A 13503-nucleotide genomic window follows, 5' to 3' on the forward strand; every position below is an offset into this window, starting at 1 on the left:
TAATTTAATATTCAGATACAGTAAAATGAAATGAAAGAAAATGCTTTGCCTGTTTAGTGCGAACCTTGCTCATCCAGGACTTCCGTTTGTAGAGGGCTCTTCGTCTCTTCACCGCCTCCCACAGCCTCCTCTGGCCTGAAACAACAGAATCAGACACCGCACTTAGATCTTAAATCAATGAGGACTGACTGGACAGATCCTAGACGATTTGTTTGCACTGTGTAACTTTTCAGTTGGGAGTCACCTTCAAGTTTCTTTGTATAGGTCAAAGTATGAGATTAAACAGATCTACTTTACATTTATTAAATTACAGGTGGTTTTATATCTTAAAAATAACTAGAAAAACAGATTCTGACTGTGAGTAGGGCTGTCTGGTTTCTTGGTCTCCGTGAATATAAAAAGATTCAATATTGTGAAATATTCCAGACAAAGCAATAACATCTCCATGAAGAAAAACATCTGACAAACCGTCCACCAGAAAAGTTGCATAATGTACCTTTAAATTATTGAGAGGAGTGCCTGGACAGATCCGAGATGATGTATTTTAGACTCAAGGGAGGGGGAATTTTGTCTATCAAGATTGGAAGATACACAAAATTTGGATATTATCAAGTACAATGTCTCTGAAAACAGTCAAAAAAAGGCTGAGGGCCTAAGATGAAATTTCTGAATATTTCTGGACTTTTGTGTTTACTTTTACAGTCCATAGAGCTCAGGATTGTGTTCATCCACATACCGGGACGCCCCATGCCGATCTTCTCCAGGTCTTCGTTCTTCACATAGTCGAAGTGGGACAGTCTGGTGACGTTGAGCTCGTCTCGGATCCGGAGGAAATACTGCTGCAGCTGGACATCAGTGAGCAGCTCCAACAGCCACTCAGTCCCCTCCTCACACTGCATCTGCACACAATGGGAGAGACACAGAGGGGGTTAAGAAATAGAGAAATAGAAAGAGAAATAGGTCCTGTAGTATGCAAAGTAATGGCTGGTTAAAAATGTTGATTAATATGTCACTTTACGGGCTCATATTACGTTATTTACTGATCTACTGTATGTTGTTTCCTCATCAAAAACAGACCTGGAGTTGTGTTTTGTTTCATTTACAGATGTTTAACCCACAAACCCTGTTCTCCACTGTGTTTTTAAACTCCATACACTCCATAAAGTCCATACACCAGAATAATTTGGATAATTTGAGCCCTGGAACTGCCCATCTCTAACCGGAAAACTACTACTTCATGATATCACAAGGTGGAAAAGAGCATTTTGAGCTTTTGAGATGTAGACAGACTAATAATAAAGGGTTACTCCAACATGTGGGAATGAAACAAAACACAACTCCAGGTATGTTTTTGAGGTAATAACATTCTAACATGGTTTAAAGTTCACAAGAGTCGATGTTGCATAATATAGGACCTTCAGCCAAAATGGTGCATGTTGAGGTCCTCAATCCGTGTATCATTCACTCATTTGTTTTTCAAAATATAACCAAAAATAAGAAAACAAAACAAAACAAAAAAAACAATTTTCTTCTTCATTATTTATCTCCAAAACCAAAATGTAAAAACGGATAATGACTTGGTTTTTTTTTCAGTTTTTGATTTTGTGTTTAATTTAATACTGGAAAAAATGGATAAAGGTATACACATATATATACAAATACACTTTTCATATAATAATATTTTTTTTTTTTGGAAATAGTGTTATTTTGTTAACATGATTGCCTAAAATGTTAGACAAGTGCAGTTTGAGTCACGAAAACAACTGTTATCAGTTTTTTCCATTATTTATTTAAACACAAAATTGAAAACTGAAAAAACTAATCGTTATCAGTTTTTTCATTTTGGTTTGAGAGACAAATAATGAAGAAAAAAGCTGTTATTTCGTTTTCTTATTTTTGGTTTTATTTTGAAAAACAAATGAACGAATGATACATGGATTTTTCTCCACAGTTCACAATATACACACAACACAGAACATATAATTCTGCTTTAAAAGGGGATTAAAGATTGTTACAAGATCACATAAAGGTAACAAGACATTTTACTTCAGAAAATACTTAAACTATTAAAATAAAGCTTGCCTGCTTGCATCTCAGCAGATATACAGTACTCCTTATGTTCCTGCAGTTTCTCTCTTGCTGTTTAAGATGACACTATTCCAGAAAGAGTGTATATGCAGAATTTGGTGCAGTGCAGGAGCTGTCTGTGTCCCCCCTGTGTTTTCACGGGTTTCAGCTTCCACTGTCCAAATGCAATAAACTCGTCTGTAATGGACCCCGTAAAGCCAATGTGCGGTGTCAATGAGAACACCTCGTTAATGGATAAAAAATGACCGTAGTTAATTCATTTGTATGTTAATCTAATCCTAATTGAACATTAAAGGGGCATTGTGTAACTTTTCTGGTCGAGTGTCCATCACCTGCTTAACTTCATGGAGATGTTATTGCTTTGTCTTGAATGTTTCACAGTATGGCATTAAACCTTTCTATTGTCATGGAGACCAAACCAGACCAAGTTACAGGTCAGATCTGTGAAGAAGCAAAATCCGCGTAGCATTCGTTCATTCGTTTTTCAAAATAAAACCAAAAATAATAAAACAAAAAAACAACTATTTTCTTCATTATTTGTCTCCAAAACCAAAATGAAAAAATGGATAACGATTAATTTTTTCAGTTTTCAAGTTTGTATTTAAATTAATAATGGAAAAAAAAAAGGATAATGGCCATTTCCTGTTTTCCGTGACTTAAACTGTGATGCCGGACTTTTGTGCCGCATTTGGACTGAACCAGAACTGATCTAGGACTGAACCAGGACTGAGACCGGGACTGAGACCGGGACCAGACCAGCACCGGACCGGGACTGAGACCGGGACTGAGACCGGGACTGAGACCGGGACCAGACCGGGACTGAGACCGGACTGAGACCGGGACTGAGACCGGGACTGAGATTGGGACCAGACTGGGACTGACACCAGGATCTGGTTTAGTCCTGGTTCAGTTCTGGTCTAGACCTGGTTTAGTCCTGGTTTAGTCCTAGTGTTGTACTGTTTTAGGCCTGGGATCAGTCCTGGTTCAGTCCTGGTCTGGTCCCGGTTTGGTCCCAGTCTAAGTCCTGGTCTGGTCCCGGTTTGGTCCCTGTCTCAGTCCTGATCAGTCTACGCGGGCACACCTCCGGGCCTGTCCTGACACTCCTGGTTTAGACCTGGTTCAGTCCTGGTTTAATCCTGGTTCAGTCCGTATGTGGCGCAAAAGTCCGGCATCGCAGTTTAAGTCCGGAAACAGGAAACGGCCGTTATCCGTTTTTTCCATTATTCATTTAAACACAAAAACCGAAAACTGAAAAAACAAATCATTATCTGTTTTTTCATTTTGGTTTTGGAGACAAATAATGAAGAAAATTGTTGTTTTTTTAGTTTTCTTATTTTCGGTTTTATTTTGAAAAATGAATGAACGAATGATACACGGATTCAGCAACCCCACTCACAGTCAGGATATCAGTTTTTCTAGGTATTTTTGAGCTGTAATTGAATAAATGTAAAGTAGAGCTGTTTAATGTCATTCTAAGCAGAGCAATGATGTATCCATAGAAACAAGCAGCTGACGGACCCCAAAACCACAAAGTTACATGGTACATTTAGAATCTAAGACACACACGCTGACAGGATATTGATGTCTGCTGGAGGGGCAGTGGATATGGACACCTATAATGGACCAATAAAGTTAAGTGCAACGGAAATTAAGGAGCTACAGTGAGCCTCTAATCGTCTTGGCGGCACATTGACGGCACCAGCAACAACTGCACAGATAAGTTTTCCAGTCATCATTTAGAGCCGTGACTTACATTTTGCAAACAAACAAATAGGCCGAGTTACAAGCTAGTCATAAAATTTATTGAAATAGCTAAAATATTGGAGTCTACGTAATGAACTTGACTACTTAAACTATTAAAATCTAAAATTATGTGAATAGGTATAAGAATTGTCAAAGTTCGTCTCAATTGGCTGTCATATATTGATTGAATTATCATGAAGTCTCAGAATTCTGTTGTAAAATGCAAATACAGTATGTTTAAAAGTCCTATATTACACCAAATTGCCTCTTGTGAGCTGGAGTTGTGTTTTGTTTCATTCACGCACGTCTGAGTAAGTCTTTATTATTAGTCTGTCTACATCGCCAAAGCTCTGTTTGACCTTGTGAAATCAAGAAGAGGTAGTTTCCAAGTTAGCAGCTCCTTTTACCTTTAGTTGAGTACTAGGCATGTCACAATAACCAAAATATCGTGATATCGTATCGTCAGAGTTGTCACAATAATATCGTGGACGATCACAATATATTGAATTACAAGACTCTTTGTTTAAATGAAGAGTGAACTAAATAGACTATGATCCTTTGCTCCATTTCAGGGTAGACTACAAGAAGAAATATCAGTTCTAAGCACTTTTAAGTCTTAGTTCTTTGGATTAAGTCTTGTCAAGGCATTTTAAGAGGAAAAAGAGCATATTAACAGTTTTTGTTAGCGTCACAAAATACCGTGAGATGTATATCATGAAAATATTGTACCGAGAGATTTGGATATTGTTACATCCATAATCGTGAGCCTCCACAACATATCGTGGCTTTCCCACATTATCGCAATAAATATCGTACTGTGAGGTTCATACCATGACGATATCGTATCGTGACACGAAGATATCCTCACACCCCTACTGAGTAGAGATGGGCAGTTTCAGGGTTGAAATCATCCAAATGATTCTAGTAAAGGTGTATGGAGTTTCAAAACACGACGGAGCACTTCCTGTATTACCACATGACATCACAAGGTGGAACACAGTGTTGAGTGTGTTTGAGGAAAGAACTCAGCCTAAACATCCCAACTGAATATATTAAAAGTGTTGGCCTCCCTTCATGCGATAAAGGACTTTTGATATATTCAGTCGGAGTGCCTTGGGTTTGTACCTTGCCCACTTTTACATTTTCCAGTAAGGGCAACTTTCTGTTTAAAGACTACAAGTTTAACCCTCATCGAGCACCTGTACTGCTATTTTTTAACTCTTTTATGACCCAGTGAACCTACCTCTTTTCTTCATTTGACAACTCCAGGTGTGTTTGTGAGACGTGGAAACACTTATTATAACATAGATCAGAAAATACCGCAATATGGGCCCTTTAAAACATGTATATTTAACCATACGTTTACATTTAATGCACAACCTTTTAACAAAGACAGTGATCTTTAGTAGTAGTCTATAGTGATAACAGAGAAGCCCCACCCCCAAAACACTCCTGGCTATAGCGCACACTCACTCACACTCACTCACACACACACAGATACACACAGACACTCCTCTTTTCACACCACCTTTTTCCCCAAACCATATTCTTTACCATTTGTCCGCTGCCCGTGCCTTCTCTCATCCTCCTCCCTCTCTCCTCTTCATCCTCCTCAGCATCCTCTTCCTCCTCCGCTCTGTTGAAGGGCAGCCGCTGGTACATATAGTTCTCCCCCATCGCAGCCTACAATACAACGTCTGGTCTGAATTGTCTAGTTTCGTCAGTGCTAGCTGCACTCCGCCGTGTTTAGCTTCTCTCCCTCTCCTCTCCCTCTCCTCCTCCTCCTCCTCCTCCTCCTCTCTCTCTTCCCTCTGTCTCGCTTTTGGCTAGTCTCAATCCCATGACCTTCCCCTGCCAATTGATACGCGCAGAAGATAGCTCGCCAAATGTACACTACAGCGATCCGCGAACTCGCACAATTCACCCATACAATGCGGCTTCGTTTACGCTCAAATCTGTTCTCTATTTCTCCTCTCCGTCCTGCTACGAGCTCGGCGCCGAAAGCAGTCTGTTCGTTTTCATGTTGTTAAATAATTTAGCGGATTTGGAGGAGAAAAAGGAGGAGGGGCGCGGTGGAGGAGAGGAGAGAGAGAAAGATCGAAAGAGAGAGAGAAGATGCAGAGATCCCAAAAGGCTGTGCACAGATGGAGGTAAAATGCATGAATGATCAGGGCAGACAGGAATCACACGCAGATGGCACTAGTGAGGAGAAGAAATTATTACAACAACTGATTAAAGAACTGAAACCAATCAATTAGGAAAATAATTGGCCATTTACTTAAAGCTGCAATGTGTAATGTAACTTTTTACAAGAGGGTCTGCCACCTGCTTGTCTCTCAAGGATATCTTATTTCTTTGCCTGGAATGTTCCAAAGTATGGCATTAAACTCATCAATATCCACTGAGACAAGGAGATGACATAAGAACAATACATATTTTCAAGGTATAGAACCATTAAAACACACAAAGCTGTAGGTCACAATAATTACTGTATCGACTTATCGTGCAATAAATGAAACCAAGGAACAATTTAGGGGCTCAAGATTTATCATATGTACAATTTTATTTTGCAAAAGTGTGGAGATTTGGGGTATTTTATGTTGAAATATGATACAATTTGAGATGCAGATAGTTGAATAAGTCACTTCTATCACTAGTTATTGGTTAATTCTCCTATTTAGTTAATGTACCTTATGCATTTTAATGCTACAGTATATTAAAAATGGTTTACCGGAATGATACTGCTTTATTTTAATTGTGTCAGTGCCATAAAGTAGTTTTAGTATTATTGTTTATTGTAGTAAACATCTAGAGCAATATATAGTGCTTCAAAATGTGTTATCGTGGCAGAGATTTTTTTCCACACGCCATCGGGCTGTACAGTGCATCTCTAAACATTATGAAACACTGCTGTATTATTATTATATTTCATTGTTGCTGCTGAAAAATGAATTTCCTTCGGGATCAATAAAATATCCAGCTACATGACTGTAACGAAGTAACACAAGACAGATGAATTTAAAAGATAGATACTTTATTGATCCTGAAGTAAATTAGATTTCAGACAGTAACAATTAAACATAATAATCGTAGTAATACATCAGTAATTCATCAGTTCATATCAGTAGTAGTAGTCAGTAGTAACATAGTATTGCCATACATACATAGACATTACAGGCAAAGACAAAAACAAAGTATATTTATTTTGTTGAGAAGTTCACAAGCAGAAACAACCACTAATATCTTATCTAAAATACAACTGCTAGCATATTCTTTCAAATCAAGATCTTTAGTTGCACACAGTGTTCTTTTAATCTAGGACTAGGTCATTTGTGATTTAACTGGGTTATGGCAATTAATTGGGTTATGGCAGCATCACAGATTTAAAACATTACGACAAATAATATAATAAAGGTTTTAATACGTTCTGTTTTTGAGCATTTATTAAAGGTCCTATATTACACAAAATGTACTCTTGTGGGCTTTATGCCATGATAAAACTCTGTTATCTTCTCAAAAACATACCCAGAGTTGTGTTTTGTTTCATTCACACAAGTTTGAGTAATCCCGCAGTCTGTCTACATCTCCAAATCTCAAAATGCTCTTTTCCACAACAAATTAACAGCTCCTTTTACCTTTTGTTCAGTAGGGATTGGCATTTCCTGAGCTGAAATTATCCAAATGATTCTAGCAAAGGTGTATGGAGTTTAAAAACAGAAGAACTCAGCCTAAAATATGCAGCATTTGTGCGTTAAACATATGTGAATAAAACAAAACACAACCCCAGGCATGTACAAGTATATGATGAGAAAACAGCATTATAACACAGATCAGAACCATGGGCTCTTTAACATCCAACAAACCATAAAATCTGTACTTTCATCTCTTTTCTCTCTCATGTTTTATCATGACTGGGTGGCTCTAAAAATAGATATCTAATTTTAGCCCCAGAGCGATAGAGAGTGGTGTATTGAGGTGAAAACAAATGCTTTATAGTCTATTTAGCATTAGGCTTCTACGTGCAGGTTCACCACTGCTGGAATGATAAATATTATTCACTAAATGATGCAATACAGTGCAATAAACGAACAATGCTGAGTCTAGTATTCCTGTGAATTTAGTTGATGTGTTCTCTGTGTAGACTTTTCTATGGAAGCCCATTTTCGTCATCAAGTAAAAAGACAGAAAATAATGAAAAATGTATTTAAAAATGATTTAACCTAAAAAGTAAGCCTATTTCTGCTAGTAAATAAAGAATAAAAGCCTCAAAGGAAGTCATAATTACGAGTTTTAAAGTCATAATTACGAGTTAAAAAGTCATAATTACAAGTTTTAAAGTCATATTTTTATTTGTTATTTTTTATTTACTGCCAGAAATGAACTTACTTTTCAGATTAAATAATACATTTTTCATAATTTTCTTTGTCAAAATTTGCAAACTGTGATCTCAAATTGCTAAAGGTAAAGGTTATATTTGGGGCAAAACAAAATCCTAATACTTATAATATATTATATAATGTATTAATGCAATCCTCTTTATATATAGCACATTATAGAGCACATTTTATTAAAGACACGATGCCTAATTTCTTGATAACGTATTGTATGTAAAAAATATCTGCAAGATGGTACTCGATTCTAAACTACACAGCAAAAAGAAAGATCTAGGTAAGTTAAAATGACTTAAATTAAGAACTTTATTTTACTTTATTTGAGTAGATTCAACTTGACAAGCAAAATTATTTACCAATGGAATAAGTGTGTTTTTCTTAAGTCAAGTAGTATTTGATTTTGTTGTTTCGATTTGTTGATTTAGTTGTGCTTATTTTAACTGCAAAGAGTTGTTTTTCTTAGCTTAAGTGTAGCAAGATGTACTTTCATATTTTCACTACAAAACATCTTGTTCCATTTGTAGATCATTTTACTTGGCAAGTCAAATTTACTCACATCATGATAAAACTTTCTTAATTCAAGTCATCTGAACTTGGCTAGATTTTAGTTTTCGAAGTGTAGGTTCTTATACTGATAAAATAACATTAAAACAGCCAAAATTTTACATCCTCTTCAAGTAAATTAAAACATGCACTTAGAAACAAATGAAATAAAAATGTGAGAGTGTTTTAGGCTCAAAAAATGTCTCACCGTGTTGAGGGTTTGTGGTTCACCAGAGGTCACCTGGACGACGCCATGGACGGAAAGAATGCACTACACCTGCAAAGCAAAGAGAGCGTTTGTGAGGGTTTGACGAAGAATTTTCACAACTATGTACTATTTCAGAATACTATTGCAGTGTAGTATAAAGGAGCCATTATAACACAGGTAAAACTCATAACAGACTGGGACATAATTGCACCGATTGATACTTTGAAGTGATATTATGCTTATGCTCGTGTTCTGCATGTGCCTCTATAGTGAAATGTTTAGGAGTTACCATGGTGACACAATGCACACATTAGCAAACACAGACAACAAGTTTTAAGCACAGACTGTATAAAAAAGTGGACTAAGCGAGTGTGACGTCACCCATAGCGTTCAGCGCCACCAGGGACGGACTGGGACTAAAAAACAGCCCTGGACTTTCCCCCACAAATAGGTCTACCATCTGGGGAGGGTACGGTGTGGACAGGGGGGCAGAGCGACTCAATTCGGGACAGTGGGAACTGGGGAGTTACATATACAGTTTATGGTTTTAAGATTAAGTCTATAAACTCAAATGATTCAAATAACACATTTTCAGGAGCTTCTGCTCAATACGAGCGTTTTTGGTCCTGCTTAGGTGTTTGATTTTCAACAGAAAGATGAAGTGAGAGCAACTTGTTTAACAGCACAAATCAGTCAGTTCTTTGTGGTCAGATTGTGTTAAAACAAAGCTCAGATAAAGTCTAACTTCAGTAACAGAGCTTCAGACAGAGCAGTGCCTACATTTAGCATCACACTCCCAGGGAATGTGAAATGAATGAATGAAATCAGCTGCAAAGTATTAATAATAAGAATTATATAAATTAATAAAAAGCAAATGTGGTATAATCAATTATTAATTTCAATAGGAACTGCTTTACTGAATTTTTTTCTTATCCAAAGCCTGCAAAATTTCCAAAGAAAACCATCTGTCCCTTCAAAAGATCCCAGCAGAGACAGTGTGGACCGCTGCAGACTGAGCAAATAAATACCTAAAGCTGAGAAAACTGTACGAGAGGTGAGAGACTGGACAGGATCTGGAAACCCAACAGAGACAAACTAGACTCAAACATACACACTACAATCTGAGCATGTTCTCGTCTGCAATAATAAATGTTTACAAGGTTTAGAATTTTTAAAATGTAATAAAAGGAGCACTGTGTAACTTGTTTCTATGGATATGTCAATGCTCTGCCTGAAATAATCCACAATATGACATTTATTCAATTATAGGTGGTTTTACAGCTCAAAATTGCCTAAAAAAAATCAGGCATTCTGACTGTGAGCGGGGTTGCCTCTCCACAGATCTGACCTGCAACTTGGTCTCCTTGAAGATAAAAAGATTGAATGCCACTGTGAAACATTTCAGACAAAGCAATAACATTTCAAAGGAGAAAAGCATGAGATTTGACTATGAAATTTCTACTGAACAAAAGATTTGATTGTTTGGAGTGAAATCTGTCTTAAAAATCCACAAATGTTTTGAGTGAATTTTCAAAAGGGAGGAAACGCCATCTGTCAGGACCTCATTAGGAAACACTAGGACTTCCTTTTCCTTTATTTAATCAAAATAAAACATATTCACACACTAACAAATAGCATATTCTTCATCTACATCCGGCCATGTTTGTGCCCATTGATAGTATCGAGCTCAATGGAAACTTAAATTAACCACAAAAACCCTTCAGTTGCTTTCCACTTTCTTAGGGGGCGTGGTTAACTTCCTTCTTATAAATGAACTGAATGAATCCACTGGTCCCCAAATACAATGGGACACACATGGGTTAATTGAATTGACTTTAATATAAGTCCATGTGTGGTCACTTAGGCAATTCTTAACACACACTGCACAATTAATGTACTTATTTAGGCTAATTGTACAAAAGTGGAATCTAGAAAAAAATGTGGTAAAGCTTTTGGGCAAAACAGGTCAAATTTAAGGAACATTCTGTAATTCTGTCTAAATGTCTATGTGAAATTGCTGTGATAATAACTAATGAGGATGAAGAAAAAAAAAGAAAGAAAGAAAAAGTGTACGCCAACTATCAAATCAATAGGCCATTTTTATCCTAATTAAAGTGAGATTATGCAACTTTCTGGATGTGGAAATTCAACTGCATGAGTCCATGGAAAAAGAAAGTTAAACCATACTTTGGAACATTCTTCATGGAGATGTTTTCTACCGTAATGTGGAATATTACAGCCAAAGCAACAACATTTCCATGGAAAAACAAGTCCTCCCCTTAGACAAATATAATCAGGTTTGTGAAAATACAAGCCTTTCACAGTTAGGAAGCATGTTTTTGTACGTTTTAGTCTATTCTAGGCAAATGCAAATCAGCAAGTATTTCATCTTACAATTGACTTTTTAATAGATAGACAACACCAGGGATTTCCAACCTGTAGCTCGCAAGCTGAATAACTAAAATCTGATTAATTACCATTGTACATGTATCATTTTAATGCCTAACTTGTGCACTAATAAATAATGGTTTATGTTTTTTGCTTGCCATGGCTCCTAGGGAATGTAACAATAACCAAGATTTTGTGATATTGTATCGTCAAAAGTCTCACAGTAATATCGTGGGCCATTGCAATACATCTTATCACAAGTTAGTTTGCTTAAATGCATGGTTTTACAGTAGCAACAGCTTATAAACATCGGGAACTACATATCCCATGATTCATTTCAGTGCAGATATCACGAAGAAATATGTTTTTTACTTGAATTCTTGGGATTATGATGGAAATAATTCACACCAAAATCTTGTCAAGATATTTTAAAAACAAAAAAGTGTCCCGTCTCTACAAAATGTGAGAGGCATATCATGATAATATTGTACTGTGAGATTTGGATATTGTTAGATTGCTAGAATATGGCAATAAATGTTGTACCAAATGACTTGTCAAAGTATTTTATAATGTCAGTCTTGTTATTACGTATAATATTGTAATACCGTGAGTCTCCCCACAATATTGTGAGCTTTCCCACGATATCGCAATAAATATCATACCGTGAAGTTCATATCGTGAGACTTAGATATCATTACACCCCTAATGGCTCCTAAATTTTCTCAGTTTCCTTTGACTGCTAAAATAAGTAGCTCTTTGGCATTTTCGTTTTCTAAATGAGCTCACCAGAGGAAAAATGTTGCACACCCCTGGCCTCCACACTATGAAATCTTTGTACAGTGAAGAAGACATTCATTCACCAGAAATGACAGAATGTGTGGCCATTATTTGTCACTTAATTCAGCTTTAACATACTCAAAATAGATAAGAATAGCCTAAAGTAGCACAACAAACAGGTGATAACGCGGTCACTTAACATTGCTGCACTGACTCCTGGATGTAAAGCTGATTAGCTGCAGTCACGTCAGTCACACACCTGCTTGTCCCAGACCCACTACTGTTATTTATAACCTTTTACGACGAAATAACCGCACAGTAGAGCCTATACTAGCATGGTTTATAATTTATTCATTATTCATCCATTCTGCGAAAGAGCAACACGTCCATCGCCTGGGAAAAATAAACCTTAGCACCCACCTACAACGCTCTGGGATGGAGTCTGTTCTTCCTCCGCTCGTTTCTCGCTCCTCTCCCCCGCTCCCCGAAGCTGATCACCGGGGGTAAAAGCTGATGTGTTGCCCGGGGAAGGGTTCACTGTAGTCCGTTATTCCTCCGCTCCTCTCCGGGTAATTTCTGGTCGCTTCAGAAGGAGCGTCTGCGAGATTTACGGCGAGCGTCACCGTGCGTGAACTCACGACGCGCGGCGGAAGTAGAGTGAGGCGGGTGGGTCCTTTCAAAGTAAAAGCGCCGTTTTATTTTGAAACCCTTACTTCAACCCATCGAAGTGTACTTTTACCATTTAATTAATTTATTTATGCATTATCTACAGAACTTCTATATGAATTTGAAAGTTATAATATGAACTTGACTTTCCCTGAGGATCAATAGGGTATATTTCTAACTTTCTCTCTAAAAACATGTTATAAATGCATAATCAAGAGCATATACTATTAGAAGACTATATATATATATAATTTAGCAGGGTAACCCGATTTTAAAACATTAAAACTGAGACACCAAGCTCGGGGTGATTTATGATAATAAAACTGAAAAAGTATGCAATAAAAAATATTATTAGGCACTCACCTGAATCTGTATTATCCAGGGAGACTTCTATCAGTGCAATAGAGTAATTTTTTTTTGTTTCTGGTAACTTACGCACAGTTTTATGTATATTGACTAAACAAATGACATGACCCTCATTAGTGATGGTGCATATCAAACTGGTCAAAAATACAGACATCTGGGACATTTCTAGTGTGAAACTGGGACAAATCACTGGTTTTGGATAGGCTGGTCACCCTATTATTTATACAATATTCATTTCAGTTATGTGGTCCTGGCTACTACCTGCATTTTAAAACAAATTTAATATCGATCATATTCAACATGCACAATTTGCTTAGTTTTATTAAGGCAAAA

At 37.0% G+C, this 13503-nt stretch overlaps 1 protein-coding gene across 3 annotated transcripts in view; it reads right to left on the bottom strand.

Moving 5' to 3' along the window:
* Positions 1 to 13421, bottom strand: part of tnk2a (tyrosine kinase, non-receptor, 2a) — a 36683-nt gene extending 23262 nt beyond the window's left edge. Inside the window, exons 1-5 of one of the 3 annotated variants that reach the window (XM_055150738.1) lie at positions 12559 to 13421; positions 8974 to 9042; positions 5386 to 5514; positions 737 to 899; positions 65 to 135 (exon numbers count right to left, since the gene is read on the bottom strand). In XM_055150738.1, the coding sequence (XP_055006713.1) occupies positions 65 to 135; positions 737 to 899; positions 5386 to 5508 (357 nt within the window). In that variant the 5' untranslated portion in view covers positions 5509 to 5514; positions 8974 to 9042; positions 12559 to 13421. Of the gene's footprint in view, positions 1 to 49; positions 136 to 496; positions 572 to 736; positions 900 to 5385; positions 5515 to 8973; positions 9043 to 12558 lie in introns of those variants that run through there. The other 2 variants (XM_055150739.1, XM_055150740.1) reach the window with 2 other exon arrangements.
* Between the last annotated feature and the right edge of the window lie 82 nt (positions 13422 to 13503).

This window comes from Boleophthalmus pectinirostris, unplaced genomic scaffold (assembly GCF_026225935.1).
Source record: "Boleophthalmus pectinirostris isolate CB_2022bp ecotype Guang Dong unplaced genomic scaffold, ASM2622593v1 HiC_scaffold_15, whole genome shotgun sequence".
NCBI lineage: Eukaryota > Metazoa > Chordata > Actinopteri > Gobiiformes > Gobiidae > Boleophthalmus > Boleophthalmus pectinirostris.